This window comes from Poecilia latipinna, unplaced genomic scaffold (assembly GCF_001443285.1).
Source record: "Poecilia latipinna isolate Pla-1442-1.1 unplaced genomic scaffold, P_latipinna-1.0 Scaffold883, whole genome shotgun sequence".
NCBI lineage: Eukaryota > Metazoa > Chordata > Actinopteri > Cyprinodontiformes > Poeciliidae > Poecilia > Poecilia latipinna.
In genome coordinates, this window is record NW_015113499.1 from 167,064 (window position 1) to 189,270 (window position 22,207).

At 38.1% G+C, this 22,207-nt stretch overlaps 1 protein-coding gene across 5 annotated transcripts in view; it reads right to left on the reverse strand.

Annotated features, from left to right (window-relative positions):
* The window catches only part of LOC106957160 (neurexin-3b-like), a 181,551-nt gene that overhangs the window by 144,688 nt on the left and 14,656 nt on the right, over window positions 1-22,207 (reverse strand). For all 5 annotated transcript variants that reach the window (XM_015048419.1, XM_015048420.1, XM_015048417.1 and 2 more), the window contains exons 3-5: window positions 18,624-18,641; window positions 18,209-18,235; window positions 16,256-16,267 (exon numbers count right to left, since the gene is read on the reverse strand). In XM_015048419.1, coding sequence (XP_014903905.1) covers window positions 16,256-16,267; window positions 18,209-18,235; window positions 18,624-18,641 — 57 coding nt within the window. The remainder of the gene's footprint in view (window positions 1-16,255; window positions 16,268-18,208; window positions 18,236-18,623; window positions 18,642-22,207) is intronic.

Here is a 22,207-nt window from a genome sequence, read left to right on the forward strand (position 1 = left end):
TTTAATGTATACTGCCAGTTGTATAGACTTTAAACTGGCCTTAAAGCTACATTTAGTGACTGAGGTGCCAACTATCTTGTGGAGAACTGGGAACATTTTTTAATTGTAAAGAAAGGAAGCAGTCACAGTGTTGGTTAATCATAAGTATGTTCATTGGAAGTTTTATCAATGGTATAATACAGGATTATCCAAACATTGTGCAACATGTTATTTTCCAATAATGAAAACAGCAGCAGGAAATTATATTATGGAAATCATGAGAGAACGTACAAAAAATATATATATATATATAATAATAATAATAAACCGATTAATCCAGTTTGTGCTTTATCTTTCAGAAAAAAGGAATATTGTCAATATAATTAAGAAAGAAAAACAGGAACACTCATCAGAAGTGGATGTGCACTCAAACACTCACACCACTCCAAAATCTGGATAAAAAAAAAAAAAAAAAAAGTGTAGTATAGCTCAGCATATTTCCATGCAACTGATCAGCCAATTACCAAACTAATCATCACCTCTTGCAGATCCGTCACACTGCGCGAGCGGGAAGCAGCCAACATCAATAGCGCGTGCTAATCCGAGCAACACACACAAACCCGCATGCACAGGCCTCGCTTAAAGGGAAGAAGATGATCAAACGGGATCAAATGCCTCCGCGCCTCCCTCTCAGGAACCCCGTGAGGCGCTGAGGCAGTGGAGGTTAATGGGTGTGCAGAAGCACTTTGAGATTCACCTATGAGAACATGCAAGCTGAATCCATTATCTACTAAGCTACAGATGTTCTGAAAAATTAGAAAATAAATTAGTGAAATGATGTTATGTTTACTTGGAGCTCGGGGGTGGGTCAGAGTAAGCAGTACGGTGGAACTGAGCACAAATGTGATCTGAAGGAAGGGACGGGGACCGCTACAATCAGAGGAACGGGAAGAGACGGACGAATAGCTACTTTTGCATTTTACATAGAAGATGGAGGCAGGAAAGAAGGAGCCGAAAGAGGCGGATGGGGGAGGGTGACAATGCAAAGGTAGCTGATGAGTGTGTGTGATAAGCTAATAATAGGAATCACAGGGGTGGGTGAGTGACTCATGACTGAAGGTGAAATGGTGACAGGAGAATGAGCAGAAGATGAGGGGGGTATGGCACAAAGGGGAGGACAGAGAGGACAAATCAAAGGTGAACGGAAGTGAAAGGAAGTGGAGAAGAAAAAACTCATACAAGACAAAAGGAGCTGAACTATGGAAAATGAAAAAAAGAAAAGAAAGCAAAACAAACAGAACAGAACACTGGTACATTAGTTGTGACAGCACCAGGGATGAAGCTCACACTGCAGACGGTAAGGTCCTGTTCTTTTTTTCTGGGTGCATGCTTTGCTTTAGCGACAAAGGACTAGTATCAGCAGCTTTCCAATATCATAGTTTGAAAAAGAAAAACATAAAAATCAACCTCTTAAAGGTGGACCTAAGCACAAAGACGGGTCTCAGTTTTATTGACATTTGGTTTAAACCGCAAAGCTACCAACCGTCCATCCATTCATCCATATCCAGTGGTAATTGGATGAGAGGACAGGTCACCAGTAGATACAGACGGTTTCAAAAGTTGGACTAAAAATTTTTACTGTTTCCAGCTAAATCTTATGGAGTCATTTATTTTTCACGGTGTTGTCAGGGGGTTGTGACCCCAGGAAAAGCAACATAATACCTCTGGAAAAATATTGTTCCATTTTCAAGTTTGAAATATTAGAAAATGTTAACCCAAAATCATGTTTACCAATGTTAGAAAATTGTAACGTGTATTTATTTTATATGCAAATGCAGAGGTAGGGATGGGCAATGAATCAATAATATTTATAGTGCAATATGTGTGTAGATAAAACGTCAAAGAATATTCAATTTACAGCATATTCACTGAACTCTGATCCAAAACTGCACAGCATTCTGGGGGATGTAGGCAGAGGAAACGCTTCAGCCACTCAACCTTTCACCACCAGCTAAGCAAGGACAATGGCATCAACTAACTCATTCCCTCTTTGGTTGCCTTTCAGGTTTTGGTGGCAAAACTTGAAAGAGCAGTTTCAGGTTTTGCCACCATACCTTAAAAAAATGTGGATAAAACAGGAAAGGTCATGCCACCAGTCTAAACAATAATTATCTATAGACTGATATAAAACCCTAATTTCATTAAATGTTTTTCAGGCATATGAGGCGATTAAAAAAAATGGACCAGTTTTTCTAGTCCATTGAATGAAAAGATCCAGTCACATGTGGGCTGACAGCAAGGACATTGCTGAAATTGGATTCTTGCTGAACTGCAGCAATGACAGAGGGAGAGTGCAATGACGGAAAGCAAACACCGTCATTTGTCCGCTTGAAACGTGCTTACCAAGATGTGCACAAGTGGTTCGAAACAGGAAAACTGTTTAACTTGAAAATTTGATAAAGAGATTTAGTGACCACTCAACAAAAACAGATTAGAGCTAATCAAATAGCCATGAAGCTCAGATCTGATATGCCTGGTGCCATTTTAAAATAAAATGAAGTCCTAACTTTGTTAGTTTTACAGGCAAGAGCACTCTGCGACTTTAAACTTCTGCCAAGGCTTGGAAAAAGAAAAGGAAAAAAAAAAGAAGCTGAATCAAGATGAGGATCACGATCAATATCAGAATGTACTTCCTTGGAAGACAAGCCCTGGCATATGTTCTCAAAAAAAACAGAGGTTCGGCTAAGGTAAAAGCAATGTTTGATTGTGTGTTACAGATTAGGTCAGTTTCTTTTGCAAGCACAGCTTCCAAAATTTATGCAAGAGCAGTTATTTACGCAGACGTAAACAACTAAAAGGTGAATGCAGACAAAACATTCTGAGCTTGTGTGCATAACTGTTTTTTGTTTTCACCTAAGGCAACCCAACACAAAATGGTGGTTCGGTTAGGCCGAGCAACGGCACACACACACACACACACGTCCACACACAGCGAGTTCGGCACTGGGAGCTGATCAACGCTTGATTATCTCCCCTCAACGCAGTACACTCCAAGCAGAACTGAATCAGATGACTTCATTAGCATATAATCTGCATAATGGCTGAGGCAGAACAAGGGCATTTGCCTCCTATGTGGCCTCCACAATGTCCCAGTCTTGACGAGGAGAGGGGCTGTTTGCTGTGACTTAACGTGGCTGGCTTCTGTTTAATCCCATGGCTATTTCAGACATCAGAGTTGGCCAGTTAATTGAGGGCAAAACAAATGATGAACATAAATCAAATTCAATTTTCCCTCCGGAGTAAACCGGGGAAGCTTTAACCACAGGTATATCAATTTTTTGCGTTCTTCGTTGAACATTAACCACAGGGGTATTTCATTTTGCTACACAACTAACACTGAGTGGCTGGGTTTAAATATAATTTTCCTGAACACAATTACCCCCCTTCCTCCCCCCAAAAAAATAAAAAAATAACTATTTTGGTTTTCCTCATTGCATAATCACAAAATGATGACCAGAGCCAATTTAATGTCCTTTGCTAAAAGCCTCCCAAGGATAGAATGTCAGGCAGGATAATAAGAGCTCTTAGAATATTTATTCCATTTATGAGCTAAGCAAAGAAAGTCTGCCCTTGTTCAATATTACAAGAATGAGTTTTTTTCCCCCCCACCTTTTTATTATTTTATGCGCTGCCTTTCCTTCCCTATGTTCAATAAAAGAGGGACTGACAGCAGGTTTCCGCACTTTTTCCCCGATACTCTGGAGGACTGCTGCTATTCATCCATAAGTTTAATATTGTAAAAAGTCAAGAAAAAAATAGTTTTATATCTAAACTATAGCCAATGCATCATTCTGTGTAAGTAAGTCACTTTGCATAGCGCTGGATACATTTCGGTATATGTGACAAGACTGTGAAAGAGTGTGAAAACACGTTGAAATAGACTCGCAACATATGTAAATAACAAAAACAAAACAAAAAAAAAAATTTTAAAAAGGTATGAGCTCAAAAGTTTGGATAAATACATATTAATAATACAGACAAGTTCCCACATGATCAACTCCTGACATTCACTTAATTTTTACAAATTAATTTTTCATGCAATCATCAACAGATTTCAAACTATTTTCAGAGAAAATGCAACACATCTGTATCTGAACTCTTCCCATCTGTCAGGAACTAACAACTTTACAAGCAAACTGAACATGATGGCAGCTACAAAACGCCACTAGATAAATAAAATAAATAAAAATTTTAATTGGTGCCTCTGCAGCAGTTTAGTTCCATCTTTTCATGAAAACATTAAACCAGGTTTTTTTTTTTGTTCATTTGAACAATAAACGAACACCAAGTGGTAGTTGACAAAATCTGATCAGCAGATAAATCCGCTTATCATAGACCATTTGCAATCAAGTAAAAAGGATTCAATTCAGTTCTAAAATACTTTATTTATCCAAAAGCGAAAAGAAATGTTGTTGTGGCTCATCATCAATGTACCTTTAGAAATGTTGTACATGGTGATGCTGTTCCCGGTTGTAAAAACAGCAACAGCTACCGTAGCACATCATACCTGTCCAAAAGTTAAGAATGAACAGAAATCCTACCAGCTGCACAGCATCCAAAACCAGAAGGGAAAAATGCCAGAAAAAGCAATGTTCCAAACAAAATAAAACTAGAAAAACATAAAGTAACAAAACAGAACTAACCCAACAGAGTCACTCCAACATGAGGCCAAATTTTTAAACTCAAGAATTAATAGTAAGACAAGAATGTCCTCAATTCAAACTCTGGCTACCATGATGTAGTAAGTTAACTTACAGTGATAGAAAAAGCGTCCATGTCCAGTATTTCAAAAGAAAAGCTATTATGCAGCACCGGGACACAATCACTGTTATCAAAGCTTTGAATCCCAAAGATCTGTCACATATCTTCTGAATTACAGTTGTTCCACATGATTAATTTAAATCTTGTGGGTGAACCAGGCCAAGGTTTCATTAATGGATAAGCTTAGTCTAAGACATAAACTAGAAAACTTAAGTAACTCTCCTAAAATCAATGAAGAAGTTGGTTTACAGTGCAACACACAAACTAAACCCAGTTGTAAAAGTTGTGGATTAACATTGCTTTATATCTACTACTGAATACTCTTAAAAAAAATCAATTCATTATATCCTTTTCCCACTGCAGCATTCTAGCAATAGCATTTTGCTGAACTCTGGTTATTAAAACCCAACATGGCAGCAAATAAAAATAAAAATACCAACAGCAACAGAAGCCATTAATTACAAAAGGAGACGACGGAGAATAAGTAAATGGAAAGTAGGCGGTGTTCTCCGGCACTGGCCACTGCATTTCTAACCATTCGGCTGCCATGTTTGTTTACTTTCTCCCTGGTGTGAACATCCATGCATGGCTGCAGACATCACATCTACACATGTCACCCCCTTTCGCACAAACAGACTCATTCCCACATATTCCTAAGCCTTCCTGCGCTCACTCGTACTCTCACAATACAGGCCTTGGAGCCACATCTTAACCTACTTCTGCTCAGAAAATCCCACTCAAGGTTTAAGGCACTTCAAAGACAAAGCAGCATTCCTGAAATTCTTGACAAATGCATGTCATTGTTACTTTTTTTTGTCCCCCCTACCCTTGAATAAGGATGACATTAAAAGAAACGGGATTTACATTTATTTACATTTTCAGCACTGTCAGGATGTGTATGTCTAGACATGTCATGCTGCAAGCAAGTCTTACAGTATATCTGTATTTTATGGTTACCCAACCAATAGAAGTATTCTATATCCAGTGAGCTAGATTATTTACCAGTAACAATAATCTTTTAGTGAGGTCATGTAAGTAAGCATAGACAAATATGTTGGCAACATATTTGCATGTTTTCTTCTCTCCCTCTCCCTCTCTCTCCCCCTGCCTGGGTTGCGTAACCACTGACGCACTCATGATCCGTGAAAAAGAGGGAATCAGTTTTGCTCGGTTGATCTCAGAGGTCAGCAGCTCTGAGTGAGATTGGAGGAGAAGAGTATAGATTATAGCAGGCCACATAAAGTGCAAAAAAAGAAAAAAAAAAGTGTTGTATTGTCAATAAGCAGACTTTACTGAGGGTAAGAATGTGCATTGACACCGTTTTCTGAATCCCCAACCTTAATGTTCCCACATACTTCGTCCGAAGCCAAACAGTTGACACATGATCACGTAGTTTCTGCTTCAGTATTCGTAAAGCCAACACCTGCCAGGGTTCCCATTTCCTCTCTGCGTCCTCCATATTGTTTCTATGAAATGATTTGAAGTTTGCGGGCACCTTTAGCCTAGAGAGGTAGAAACTCCTTTGGCGTAAAGAGACTATTTTTATTTGTTCTCCCCTGGTTACTTCCTGATATCTCTACATTTCTTGAAGTTAATTAACCATTTCATATAAATTCCGACAGCAAATATCTGCTCCAGCAAACCCAATTTCAAAACATTCATACTTTAAATCAGGTTTGTTGTTGCCTTCATTTTTATTTGGAGGTTCATGTTATCTTCTGGCCTCAGTAAGAAAGAAAGGCAAGGTCTGCAAGCGTAAATCATGAATATAGAAGAGTCTCAATATCATATTCTCTGAAATCCTTTTGGAACAATCAATCACATCAATCTGATCGGTGTTCATATTTTTTTTTAGAAACTTTGAAATACAGGACTGTAGCAAGGTCTTAGAATGATTAGTAAGAGAGGGTAAAGCTAAACTAGTTGGTTTAGTATTTAGAGAGTTAAAACCTTTTATCAATCTAAACATGTTCTGCATACTGTTTTTGTAATATCCACTTGTCTCTCTACCATCTCAGTCCAGTCTTCCTATTTTTACCCAACACAAACAATGACTTTACTTCCCCACAGCTATTTTTCACCAGCAATGTTATTCATGAAGAACTCCAGAAAGTCATCGGTTTCTGTAATAGTTAGATCTGCTAGCGCCAATAACCACTGAAACATTCAAAGTCACTGAAATCCCCTTTGTTCAACATACTTCCAGGGTATGTGGCCAACTTTACCAACTTAAAGTCTGAACTTTACCAAGTTGTTATAAATACAACTAACATGCAAAGTATAAACTTTGTCTTTTGTCTTGTTTTATTTGCACAAAATGAGCTAAATCAATGCCAACACAGTAGAGATATCTTTTTTGAAAATGCTCTCTTCTCATCAATACCTGGGTACCAGAGTTACTCAAGACATGCAATTCATTGCAAGATTTTCAAAGTATTTGCTAACAGCAGCAAATCCATAATCTCACACAAACATAAGTAGAGGTTTACCAACATCTGAAGACATCTCTCCAACAGTATTCTCTCTTTACCCCCCAGTCCATGAATTTTCACTATGTGATTCCTCAGGCCTGATAAACACATACTCAAGCGTTACAACACAAAAAGACAAATTATTCTCTTTTAGACACTCTGGTCGATTATGTGCTCGTTGGCACCGTGGTACTGTTCTGAAAATGGCAGACATTAAACTCACCCTCACGCTGCATTTCGACACGCATCAATGTTTTATTATATTCACCGTTGAATCTTTTGGACTTGATACGCATCAATACTAAAAAAGCTCCAGTTTTGGCATTTCATCTATTGGCTTTTCAACAGCACAAAACTGCAAAGTGTAGAGAGTAAAAATACACATTTTAAAGCAAAAAAAAAAAACAACAACAACTTCAATGCAGGTCCATTTTAACACCCATCTGCATTTTTAAATGGCATAATAAATATTTTATGTTCTTTGCTAACTCCTTCATGTTTTATCACATTAAAATAACTTTCAATGTACTTTCACTTGATTTCATGTGTCAGACCAACACAAAGTTGTCTATAATGGTCAATAAAAATTATGTAAATTCTTTTACAGGTAAAAATCTGAGTATAGTATTTGCTTTCAGTGGCTCTGAATCAGCACCACTGTCGGCGTTGACATTTTTTCACCGATAGCATTTGGTTTTTAGGGTCACGATTCAACTCTCAAACAATTTTCGATTCAGAAACCAATTTTTCAATTCAGTGCAGAGATTCAGTTTAAATTTTGTGACTAACAGGAGTGTGAACAAATAAAATATTTATTTAAAACAATAATATAAAAGTTTATATTTACACAAAAATAGGTTTGTGCATTTAATTCTGTAACTTAAATTGCCAGTGTTGGGTTAGCTTAGCAGTGTGGCTTCTTAAATAAAAAAATATCCAAGAGTTATTCAAAATATATGCGGTGGCCGAGTGAATGCTTAATATACTTGCAATATACTTGCAATTAGGAGCGGCAAAGACACACAACTTAAACATGTTTTAAAATCAGTTTTTTTAACATTTTGCATCCGATTCATAATTCCCAGGACTAGAATTTGTGATTTTCAATAGAATTTATTTTTCTAATGACTTTAACTTTGTCAGTTTTTCATTAATGTTAATTTTGTGGAGTACACAACTCACAGTTGTTCTCACAAATGCTTGCAGCTGCACCTTTCAGCAGGTCTTCCAGAGTTATCTTGGGCTTTTCCTTCCCTACAAAGTAACCTAACACCATCAGTGCATGAACGGGTGAATGACTGATTGGAGTCTTTGGACTTGATAAAGCTCTATACAAGTACAGGCCATTTATTCTTGGCCTGTCAATTTAGGTGGACTGTCATTTTTGCAACCCTTTCCATTTTCAGATGATTGATTGAACAGTGCTTCATAAGATGGTCAAAGCTTGGGAGATTGTTTTATAATATAACCTTGCTTGAAACATATCCACATCTTTATTCAGTATCTTGTTTCCTGTGAACAGCAGGATTCATGCTGAAATTAAATTACACAGGAGTATCAGAGAAAAGGAACACCATACTTCTTAGATTTTCATTTGTGAAACTGTCAAAAAAACATGAATCCCTTTTGTTCCACTTCACAATTAAGCAGTACTTTGTGTTGGTCTGTCTCATAAAATCTAAATCTACATGTGGTTGCAAGATGACCAGGAGCTAGAAAACTTCAACTGTTACCGAAACTCTGAACAACAAATCTGTATAAACAACGCTGAAACAGTTTAACAACCAAGATCCCAAGATCAGTAAGCTGTCAGAAAGTCTCTGACAAAGTTCTATCTAAGTCTATCAAACCAACCAAAAGCTGTGAACAGTGTGGACCGAGCTGTTCACATATCCCCTTGAAGCATGCCAGTATCTCTGGACAGGCAGTGAGCATTCCTTTCTTGAGCCTGACTGTGATGTGAGCCTCATGATGTCCACAGAGCTTTGAACTGGAGAGAGAAGAAAGAGGACGGAGGAGGAGAGAGTAAGGGAGGAAGGCTACTGCAGCATGAATCCTGAGGCAGACAGAGATGAATAGTCGAAGGAGTCAGAGAAGGGGTGACGGCAAGGAAGAGAATATATTCTATGCAGAGAAACGGAGGAAGGGAGGAGAGGGAACGGAATAAGTGCCACGGAGGCAGAAAGCAAAAATTGTGTCTGCGAGAACTTTGTGGCAAGACTTTGAGGAGCTAATTAGGAAGAGTGTCTCCAGAAGTGGTGAGTAAGTCCTCAAGTACTGAGCTTTCATGCAGATATACTACTCTTGGACTGAACTACTTCTTCCCTACCTGTATATCTCGCCCTTACCATCCTGAAGTGGACCACAGAAAATGTGGCAATGCAGTACTTCTCCCCTCTTCATACAGTTTCATTACATTTCTCGGGCATGTACAGCACAAAGAAGTCAGCGTGGCAAAACGGAAACAAACATAACATTAAGGTTTGGTAATGTAGCAGTAGTTTTACTTGCTTCTGAGTAAAATTCAATTGGGGTTTGTTATCACCCTCACCACATGGGAAGGCAAAGTATAAGAGGAGAAATCTCGCACTGTAAAAATGTTGGACTTTACATTTTCTGGATTACTGAGCGTTTGTTACTCACAACATAGATCATGTTTCTCTGATTTGAGGAAAGCCATGACAGAATGCTGTCAGTGGGACCTGCAGACTGCCTTCTAGTCTCAGCTCTGACATTTGAGTTAAGTTGTTACAGGCTGATGAACACCATCTAAATGTACAGGAGGACATGCTTTACTTTAACACGGGGAGAAAACTAGTAATGTTTTAAGCAACAGTCTTTAATACGGAACTATGGCTAAACTGTTTAAGTTTAGGTTTTTGGAGAAATTGCAACCCATCTCCTTTACGCAAATAAAAAAGCTAAGACCCAATAATAATAAAATTTCTTAATCCGATACAACCTAATGCAGACACTTCACTTATCTCCCCATACTGAATGCCTGTAGCGTGTACACGAAGTGCGCGTTCAGCTAAAGAGCCCATCGACTCTTTCACCTTTCACTTAAAATTAAACAAATGCACACCTAACAACTACAAAACGCTCCTGCAGTCTGCAGACAAGTTGTGACCAGCACAATTTGTACATTGTGTTCGTTACAACTCAATATTATGGTGACATTTGTTTCTCTAATCATACTAGACGCTAAAGGCAGCTCGTTAATTTCAATACGGCATTATCTTTACCTTGCGTTGAATTTATGCGTCGCCTTCTCTCGCTGCCACTGTCCGTAAGCATGTTTTGCCAGTAAGGCAACATTCTTCCTACAAGTTGCCGTCTGTTTTCCTGTCTTCTTACGGTAGCCGAAGTATTCAGACATGGCGAATTTTTTTCCACGCGAGCGGTTCAGGGGACTTCTTTGAACTTGCAGAACAAAGGGGCGGGGGTGCGCGCGGATCACGTGACCGGTGGCATTTGATCTGCACTTTATCTTTGACCGTTACAAAATTAAAAAATAAAACACTCATACCGAAAAAACGATATAAAGGAAAATTCTAACGATTTGAAACTTTTTTTTTTCTTATCGCGGTATTATATTTACAGCCCATGTTAAGCGGTGCGGTTCTGAGTTTCCTTGAAAGAATTAATTAGTACAGATTTCGGTTATAATCTGTTATTTTTGTAATAAAAATGTTTTACTGTCCAAAGATTAAATCCAATAAATGAGAATAGATACAAAAAATAATTTGAGGAGTGAAATCTAAGGAGTTTTTGTACCACTTCATTCTTTGTGCTGTACATGGAATTAAACATGAACTGATATCAAAAGGTTTTAATGCATGAGTGCCTTTTAGAACACTAAATCTGAGGAAGTTATAGATTTTCAGCAAGTCTGGACTGCATCTGATCACCTCTAATTCAAAAACTGATATACTCACATTTCAACTTATGGAATCCTTATTCTATTTGTGAAAACACTAAAAGGAAGCATTTTAGTTTTATTTTTTTAGTCAGTATCATCATGTTAGAGTTAAGTATAAAAACAGCAATTGACTAGTCATATATAACAAACACTATTTTTTTAAAACGTGTGTGATTTGTGATACCTTCATTCTTGAAAGGAAGAAAACCCCAGCTTCCCCCCTGAAGAAAATAGCTAAAATCTTGTTCACATTAAACCCATCAGCTGAATTTACGTAACACCTCTAATGCGTGGTGGTACGGAGGCAGCTGGTCAGAATTCCAACTTGTGCCGAGACCTTGAGAACATTACCTTGTCACATCACATCAAAGCCTCGCAGAACGAAGGTGGCCACAGGCGGCACAGGTGAGGTGCTTCCAAGATCTTAGCACATCTGACACTTGTATTGTCAGATCTTCAGATTGCATTAGAATGAAAATATTCACATTCCTCTATAGTATTTCCTATTGATATTCCACATCTACACTCCTAAGGGTAAAATCAAGCAACCACCTTTTTATTTTTAAATGTTAAATAATAAACAAATGTATGCATTGTTTAGAACAAAACAGAAAACATAGAAAGCCAGCAAAATGCATGATAAAATGAGAAATGTTTGGGAATCTTTGTACACATTCATGACATTTGACGGTCATGTTGATTACACAGATCGGTTATGTTCTTTTCTCTTTGCTGAGAGCAAAGTTTTGTTATTCAGCAGAACAAAATTTGACAACACTCTTCATAAATGCTATACTAATTGTAGTTCGACGAAGGCGGACAAAAGTGCGCGTTATTGTGCCTTCTGTTGGCTAAGTGGTTTTCCTCTAACAAGGTGATTGATCTGATTACCCTCTGCCAACATGGAAAGCCATTTAGTTTTAGAAAGAAAATTGACAACCAGAATAAAGATGGGGTTCACTGCCCACCTGAATCTTTGCAAACAGCTCTTAGAAAATAGGTTTCAGAAGCATCTAGAGTGGAAACCATTTTCTATTGAGGCGAGTCAACCATTTGTTCAGGTTGGAACGACAAATAATTTGAATTCAGGACATAAAAAAGAAAAAAACAGTGAAACATCTAAGTTTTTTCTTTTCTTTTGATACACTCAATTCTGTCATAAAAAATGCTGGATTTAAAATAAGAGTGTTTTGGAAGTATTGCAATTAAGAGTCTCTGTTGTCTATTGAACATAGACTGCAGAACTGTGCAATACTGGCTGCTCTCTCAAAACACACAATATGATGCCTCCTATACTTCTTCAGTCTTGACGGAAGGGCCTTTTTGCACCCAAGTTACAATATACAAATAAAATCAAAACAGATTCTCTTCATAAACTGTTGAAGATCTTGATATGGTGTGTAAAAAAAAAATAAAAAATTTCTTGTAATAAAAAAAAACTGCAACATGTTTTGATTTGCCATGAAGTACCTCTATCCCACAATGACCTAATGATAAAAGATCTTACTGTATTTATATAATCTGATTAAGAATAAGGCAGCTCATAAATGTTACTAACTGGTACTTACGTCCTCTACATGTATTTCGCTTGTGTATTCTATTTTCAGTTTCATGCATCTCCTCCCCACCAGAATTTATTGGTAGAAAATGGTCAATTTGTACATGAGAATGTATCTCAAATAGAGTTGCATAATCAGGAAATGCATACAAAAATAGCCCTGAAGGCAACAACAGGAGGCTTTAGCATGATGTGATGCTAACTGGACCAATGCTGGTAACTGGAGCAAAGTCCCTGGTTTGCTGCCATGACTTATAAAAAGTTTTCTATATCAGCAAACTATACATTGAAGAAAGCTGCATCTCAGGGCCAAAAACAATGGGGTCCTCTTTCATTGCAGCAGACTAAACCTTTCTCCTAAGATGGCTCATGGCCAGTTTGGAGAATGGGGCCCAGATTTTAGACCAGGGATGACAAGGTGCCCCATATTTTCTGTAAGAAATATGTGTCCTCAAAGAAACAGGTGAAGTTCTTGCATAGCCTCTTCATCTAGTTATATATGTTTTTTCTTGCCTCTTTTGACCGTCTGTCTCAATCTGTGTCTGTATTTCACTTTTAATTCCTGTCCCCAACTCTCTCAGTAATTGTTCTCTCTGACTACTGTGCCATTTATAGTACTTACACACAACAGAGACATTAATCTAATTGGACAGAGAGCAAAGCACACCCCCAGCAACCCCTCCACCCCCCCTTTTTTTTAAATGTCTCATTTTAGACCCAATCAAAGGTCCTGTAATTAATTCAAATTCCCATTTTATGGATCAGTCATATTTTGTACTCTACATTCTATTCAAGGGTTATTGAAGGTTTAATAAAGATGAAGGGGAATCATTAACATCGACACCTAGGATTCACTTAGAGTCCCATTGCTGTTGGATTGAATTTGCATGTCCTTGGACAGCTGCAGGAAACTGGAGCACACGGAGGAAACCCCCATGGACCCGCACTGTGAAAGAAGTGAAACCACGTAATAAACCTGGGACCTTGTTGACATGTTATGCAATAAAACTAATGACTGAACCGCTGTGCGACTGCTCACTACAAACGATCAGCATGTTGCTACCTAATATGCTGATGTGAGACAAGTGTAGGGGCGTCTATTTTGGTTCTAACCCAGTTTCTTTTATTATTTAAACCTGACGTGAAGACAATACAGTTAGCTCAGGGAGATTCAGTGAAAATCTGCAAAGAATGTGTTACTATTTTCTGACTTTGACTGTGTGTAATGTAACAAGGAGCTATTATAAGGAAGTGCAACTTTGCATTTTGTATGCTAATTGAATTGAATTTACAAAGTAAGCCAATAACAAAAGCAATATAATGATTTATGTATAGTGAATCATCATCTTTTTGCCTAGCTTAAAAAATGGTGAGTGTTGTTAGTTTTCATTCATATAAAGAATAAAAAACAAAACATTCTTCAGTATTGCACGTGCAGATCATTGGCTGGAGTCAATCAAGGGCAGAGTGCAATTTCTGGTAACTTGACTGGTGGTGTGTAGGGTACATTTTTGGGTTACTTTAATATAATGAGGTCAAAAAAGTAGAAGGAAAAAAAATGAAAATTGATGAGAATAATGCCAGAAATGTTCAGAAGATCAAGTGTGTAACCCCTTTTGTAGATGGGACCTTGAACACATCAAAAAAATGTAAAAATACATAGTCCAAGGTGAACAGAAATTGAAAAACTGGTGGAGTGTATCACGATACGTGGAGAAGTCGGGATAGCTGCTCAGAAAGCTCAGACTTGAAGGTGGCAGGAACTTTTTGGAAACTTTTTTCAAGGATAATCAGAAGCGAAAGTGATTCAACAAAATCAAAACACAGACTTTCCAGAAAGGTGATATTGTGTGGGGTTTTGAACTGATTTACAAGTAAAACTCAAATCCTTTCATGCATACACATCATTTTTTTCTAAAGCAGAGTAAGCATTTGGCTGTATGGATGAAATGTAGCTAGCATGAAATGTATAGCCAAAGGCTTACTCTAAGTTTCTAAGTTAGCTTTTCCAGCTAGCTAACTGCTATCTAGTAACTCTATGTTATCAGCTCCAAACAAAAAGTTTTTATATATATATAAAACAACACACATATTTAGGGTTTGAGATTTTGGTTAAGATTCAGTTTGTTACAAATTTTTACATGGTTAAACAAAACCAGCTTTAGTTTTTATAGTTGCCTTGTGAACAGCCTCGCTTTTTAAAGTGGTCTAGCTATTTCAATATGATCTGGAATGCTGCTGGGCTACCACGTCTTATTAGAAATGGATCTCCAGTCCAAATTTTTTAATGTTGGTTTTGTGAAAATTTCTGATACAAATAGAAAAGCCTAATGTATGCTGACAAAGTTTGGGCAAACAGAGCCTAAACTGAAAGAAACGCTTAATTTTCACCTCCTCAGGTTGATCCTCAGGTTTGCCTTCATATTGGCTGAGGTTTTGTAATTTATATATGAAAGGCTTTTTTTTTTTTTTTTTTCAAAGAAAATGCAATATTCAGAACAGTCAGGAAAACACTCCTTCTGGACCAAACAACAGGAACTCCCACTAATCAACATGTCAGACTGACTGTCACATTTTAGAACAAAGCAGCTTAAATTACAAGACAAGCAGAAAGCCGTTTCCTTCTTTGATAAAATGTAATTAAACCGTTGCGTCGTCACAAAGCAAACTATGTAAACCTGTGTGATTCATCTTAAAATCAGGCATACCTACATAATGGTTAGGTATGCTGGAAGTGTGAACAGGTGCAGTGGCGGTAAACATCAGGTTTAAAAATAAGCATCTGTCCACCCACTACTCCTGCTCATCAGAGAAACAGAGCTTTCTTTAAAACGAACAAGCCGAGGTTGGCATGTACGCACACGCAGGTTTTAAACAGCGTTGTGTGCGTCCTGTTGCCGCACACAACGCGGCAACAGGACGCATACGGCATGGTGGTGACAAAAGAATAATGGGGGAACGTATGCACAGCTGCAAACCACAATGACTGCTACAACGGCCCAATTTAAATGACTGTCAGATCAAATTCAGAAGTCATTTTTTCTCCAACGCGCACGCAACGTATGAATGAACGTTAAATCTGCATGCACACGCTCCATTATTAATATCTAGTGTTTGGAATCCATTAGACATTCCAGTCCAGAGCTCACTCTCATCATTGTACATTGCAATTTGGTATTTATGAGGGAAAATCATTTAGTCTCAAGCACCAACTCTGCATTTCTGCCATCTGCAAGCAAACGTCTTCAGTCACTCAGTGCAACAGTAGATGTGAGCCCTCATTAACTGGAAAACAGCAGCTCCCTTGATTTTACTTTTTCCTCAAGAAAAAAAAGACAGATCTACATGGGAGCATGTGACTTCATTTAATGAACAGACATCATGAATGATTAACGAGGGGCTAGCACAAATTTAACAGAGAGATGAAGTAACACACGCAAACACACACGGTTCTCATATCTCACATGAAAGAGCTGTAAGAAAAAAAAAACAATGTTGCTGTACCTTTGTTTCTACCTACAGATTTTGAAGAAAGAATCCATGGAGGTTAAAGTAGGAAGAGAGATCCCAGGAAGAGCACAAGAGAGAGAGAGAGAGACAATAAAAAGCAGGGTTTAGCTCTCGTGTTAATCCTGTACACTGCCAAACAATGCTTGCATGCAAAAGGGTTGATGACAATCATGCAAATGGGAAAGAAGAGGAAAAAACATGCATGGATAGCGCACACAAACATGTCAGAGTTTTACTATTTCTTTTATATATATTTATTTATATGTATTCTTTGCATAAAGCCTAGTTGCCACATTGTGCCAACTGGGTCTGGACCACAGTAATATTCCATCCATAATATTGATATTGATAAAATGTGTTCATGTGTCCTTAATAAAGCACCTCTAACACTAAGAGGTAACTTAGCTGCTTTGGTTTGACCAGAGGTCATGATCATAATCCTTAATTTTTTATTTAGTCATCCAAACCAGCTGAGGATCAGAGCTCAAATGAATAGGAACAGTAAGTTTTCAGGTAAAAAAAATGTAAGTAAGTTCAATTAAAGAAAAGTCAGGCTATGTATCTCCATAAATAAGCTTCATTGATATGAAATTTTTTTGCATAGGGACACAAAATGTAAGTGAGAAGGGACAAAATAGCAATCTGTAGCCTATCATTTGCTAAAGGGGGGGTTTGGGAAACTAAGAACGTCCTTTAAGCCAGCTGACTGGCAATGTGCAGCATCAGGTAGAGCACACGGGAGCGTTGTATTAATCTGTGTTCCACCAGTTGGAAAGAACTTCTGTCTTTCTACAAAAACTTTAAATCGCAGAAATGTTTTTATAGATATTTTTAGCAGTCTTGAAATTATAGCTTTTTTTTTCTTGTTTTTTTTAGCAGTCTTGAAAAAAAATAACCATTGTTTATCCTTCAGACCCCTGGGGATGTTATTTCCGCACAAGAAAATGGAAAATCTGTTTTAAGAAATAACCTCAAAAAAGCTAAAAATATAACATGGTAGCATAATAGGTTTAATTGGATGCAATTCCATAAAAGCATTTTTTTTAAAACCACAATCATCATTGAGTTCTGCATGCAAGGCACATTGGATTTTGAGGTTGTAATGGCGAAATGCCTTCAACTTTCCCCACTTGGAGTTTTAACTTCTACTGACCTTCTCGTGAAACTTATGTCCAAAACTTTCAACCATTATTGATTTAACCAATCATTTGTTGACAATAGAAGCTGTTTGTTTTTTCTCTATCCTTTTTTTTTAAAGACAAACTTCAAAACCCCAAGTCGTGTTTAACCTCTGTTTTGAAATCCCCTTGACGGAGTTATTTAAAGTACTTTGTAGTATTTACAGAAGTGGTAATTATAAAGTTTGACAAGCTCTGCTCCAGATGAAACACTCATCCTTCGGCGACTCCAGTAACAGTGCAGGTACTTTAAGTTTACATATTAAGCAGCAGATTGGTCAAACAGAATATAAAACCCCTGTAAACAGCAACACTCGTTTCACTTTATACTTGCCGCTGACACATCTTATTCTGTATGTGCCATCAATATGAATTTTCGGCCGAGTGTAAACCGTGCCCTCAAATTACAGTCATTTTCTTTCTTCCTCCCCAAAAACTCTGGACCGTGTCAGTGCACATTTGCTGTGGAACTGAGACAATTACACAGTTATGTAGTACAAAGAAAGAGAGATACAGATGGAGGTGAGACGTAGGACATGCCATGGAGTCATGCAGCTCCTCCTTAGCAACACACACACTCTAAAACACACGCAAACGTCCCCCACCACTTCTCTGCAGTTGCGGTGGGTGACGTCCAGCACAAAAAATGTGCACCGACAGGTAGGAGGCACTCAGAGTAAATCCCTCCCACCCCCCCAAAACTAAGCCAGCAGGTGAGTGAAGGAAAAACGATGGAGATCTTGACTAAAACACAAAAAGAAGAGAGTACCTTGGTCTGCCTTCAGGTGTGCGAGTTCTTGAAGAGAGAAAAAACCAAACAGATGGGGTACAGAGAGAGAAAAGTCAGCACACCAATACGACACTTATATTGCCACTAAGCATGCTTTGCATGACAGCAAACCATGACTACCACACAAATATCAAAGCTTTGCAAAAAAGTGCATCTGAAAGCTTTTTTTCTTTTTTCAGTCAAAGCGCAGAAATGACTAACTGTGGCAGCACTTTACATGAGGTAGCTGTAGAAGTCGTTTACTACATACTTTGGCATTTCGCTTGCTGTTTTTCTGGGATTTTGTTTTTTTTCGCTCGCCTTTACAGGTAAGCACATAAATAATTAAGAGAGCACAACATGAACTGTTACTATTTTTCAGCTGAAGTTCTGACTAATTCCTCTTGAGACTCACCTGGTTTTCTCTGGACTGCTGCGTGGTTGTCGCAAGGAAAAACAGGAGAGAAAGGCAGAGAGAAGCGTTGCGTTAGCGTCACACTACAGCTGGGTTTGCATGTGGATCTAACATGCAAAACATACCACACTTATCACTGGAACATCATGTAAGGAGCAAAGATGTGCGCCTTGACATGCCCAATTTAATTAGCTACTTTCATTAAAAACCCTGTAAAGAGAAACACCAACATTTTCATCTGTCCCGTCTGCTCAGGGAGCCAGATTCACGTTAGTTTCTGTATAAAGCTTTTCACATTTGATGCGATCGCACTGTAATATTTCACATCTTGTATCGCACAGATTCCCGCACACCCTTGAAAGGAAACATAAATCCATGCTCTTGAGGATTTATGGAGTTGTGAGGTTTGTGGATCTCAAGATGCCCGTTTTCAGACCCATGTTGTGTTTTTGCCTCCGCTTTAACATTTCCACCTTCACTCCAATGTTTGTGGTTTCATAATTTGTGCCAACTTTGTAGTTTCTCAGAGGAATGCTCACTTGTGCGATACATATTGTTGTAGACTGAACGGTATTTTAACAGCAAGACAAAAAAAAAAAGCATAAGGCCTCTTTGCTCATGGCCAAAATGCTCAGCAGGGTCTGACCTGAGGATGACATCGGTCGCACATCCCAGCATGAATCAGGGACTGAACCACTGAGTCAATTCAGCATCTGGCAAGTTATTTTTATACATTTATTCCTGCTGCAGTTTCAGAATCAATGGTCTGTTCAGGTAGTTGTCGTCTGAGCACGTGAGATCCGGAAGGAGAAAATGACAGAAGTCAAGTTATGCACATTATAAGTCAAAAATTTACACCCAGTTGTCCTTGGCGTGAATGTCGAAGAATATCAATGTATTGTATTTTCCAGTCTATGAGTCGCACCTGCCAAAAAAATGCACTGTGAAGAAGGAAAAAACATCTATGTCACATTTATTTCGAAATGATCAAATGTGAAGGGGACATCGTCTATTTTGATAGTATTTTGACAGTGATGGCATATTCTGTTGCTTTTCCGTAAACTCATGGAAACTGTCAACCTAGACTTGGAAGTATGCTGACAGTTAGGGACACACCAATGTCTGTGTTCTAAATCAGGACCATCTTCCAGTGAGGTGCGCAGCAGAGCGGAGATGCATGCTGTGTAAACCTGGGGTGATAGAGAGGTGGTTCCGTTGCATGAAGCAATAACACCATGAAGACCCAAATCCAAAGTCATCTTTATTCATCTCTGTAGCAACTACCAGGGCATGGAAACCTAAGTACTACTTTCATTGGCAAACTGTTCTTCAAGGACCCAACTATAAATTTGTTCCTCCAGTTCTGGCAATCCTCCTTTGAGAGTTTTCCTCTCAGCTGCTGACGGTAATGTTCAAGCCTTGGCTCCTGTCTGTCAGCACAAATTAACCTTTACCACACCAGTCAAAAAATGCTTAATGAAGAGAAAAAATAACATACGCAAGGCATAGAACAAGTCAAGCGATGAAAAAAAGTCTTCTACAGCAGTCTTTCATAATAACCCATCTACTTTATGCATTTCACCTTTACCCACTGGCAGAATCTGACTATTCCTGGAAGGTGGAGACTTTAGGTTTGAAAGCCTCACCTGCGCAACTACAAGTAGTAGTGCTTAAAAGGTGTGCATTCATTTCACCTTCACCACCCGTTTCAGTCAACTGAAGATCTAAATTTTGCATCACTGTGAAAAATAACACTGGTTTTCCAGGATCTTCCAGTGTATGATTGTTGAAATGTGAACACAGGTGGGCATCAATTAACCCAATTTACACATCAAATCTGGTTTTGGAAAGAAAACAGAAGGTTGACATTAATCTTATGGAACAGTTCTGCCTTTAAACTTACTAAAAAATTATTGACTATGTTTAAATGTCGGGTCGTCACCAAGAAACCAATCAGTTTCGATAATCCCTACCAATTCTGATCGCTGAACTGGTCAAAGAACCAGTCAGAATTGTGTCAGGTTCTCTGACACAATCAGGTTCTTGTGCGCTTAATGTGCGGTGACACATTATTTGGAACGTTACTTGGAATACATCTATAATAGAGCCTTTATATGTAGTTTTGTCTCTGTGTATATTAGACAAAATTCACAGTAAAATTCATCCAATACATTTGGATGACATTGAGAAAGGAAAAAAGAAGGACAAACCTTGAGAAAGGGGGATGTGAGGAGTGAGGGATTGTCCAGCTGATGGACAGCAGTGCTGTTCAAACTCAAGAACTACCAGCTTTTGAAGCAGCGAAATGACGTGCCTGACTCAGCAGGTACGCGTTTTCCTTCTGACATGGCGGATGCTTTCACCTATAAATATGCACATACTGCTCGCTTGTTAAATTGCCAACTTTTCTATGTAGATTAAAACCTCTCTCTTGATGCGGCAGCACTGAGAAGAAGCCAATGTGCTGCGGAGGACATGTGGTCCAGGCGTAATCCCCTGCTCTATTTTACCAGCAGCTTCGCCACTCAAATCCAAGCATAATTTTCAGCTCGGGCGCTACACACAAATGCCCTCTGCACTGGAATCAGGCAAGTCCCTGCGGCATTTTTTTTTCCCCCCGCCCTGACCTACTTTTATAGTAAGATTATTGCAACTGTCATTTTTTCCATGTCTGTTTATTAATCCCCAGACCTAAGCCCAAAGGCACTATTTCAGCACTTACTTAACAGTTTAGGGTTTTTTTTTTTTTTTTGGTCTTCAATTATAGACCCTTCTGTCAAGTCACTGCATAGTGTTTTTTTTTTTTTTTAACATATGCAGCCCTAAGTGCTTCATTGTAAATGCAAGGTGTGGATTTCTGAGAAATATGAGAAAAGGTGATCACATCTGTGTTATGCAGGCCAGTGTAGCTCTTACCAGCTTTGACCTTATGCAGCTCTTCTTGTAATGGAAAACCTCAAAGGTATTCAGAGCTTTCAAAGTGCTGTGAACAAGAAGTTAACTACTCAAAATCAGGTTGAATTACCAGGTGGGTTGTATATCTATAAGGCATTACATTTGGGTTAAATTTGAAAACAAAGAAAAAAAAAATTGTCTGTGCATTTCAAACAAAATCATACCCCTTAGCTTTCACTTTTTGTCATGCGAGAACCCAAAATTCCCATGTGTTTTATTCTGATTTTGAAAAAGACTGCCATATTTAGAGTGTAATTAGGAAGAGAAGGATAATATCATGTTATTCTTTTTTTATTATTTGCAAATAAAATTCTGAAATGTACGGGTGTGCAGTTCACAGAGTCTTCACTGTTTTGTCTTTATCAACTTTGCACATTGAGAGACCAAAGTTTCATTTTTTTATTTCATTCTTTTTCTTTTAATATTTTTTTAAAAATATTTTAATATTTAATTTTTTTCTCAGCATTATGTTGCCATGTTTAACAGTGTGGAAGGTGTATCCACAGGAATTTTATTGTTTTAGTTTTCATCCATACTGTTTTTTTTTTTTTTTTTTTTTTTTTTTTTTCCCCAAAATTTCGCCTTTTGTTTTTTTTTTCCAAAGGACATTTTTCCCGGTTTTTTTTTCA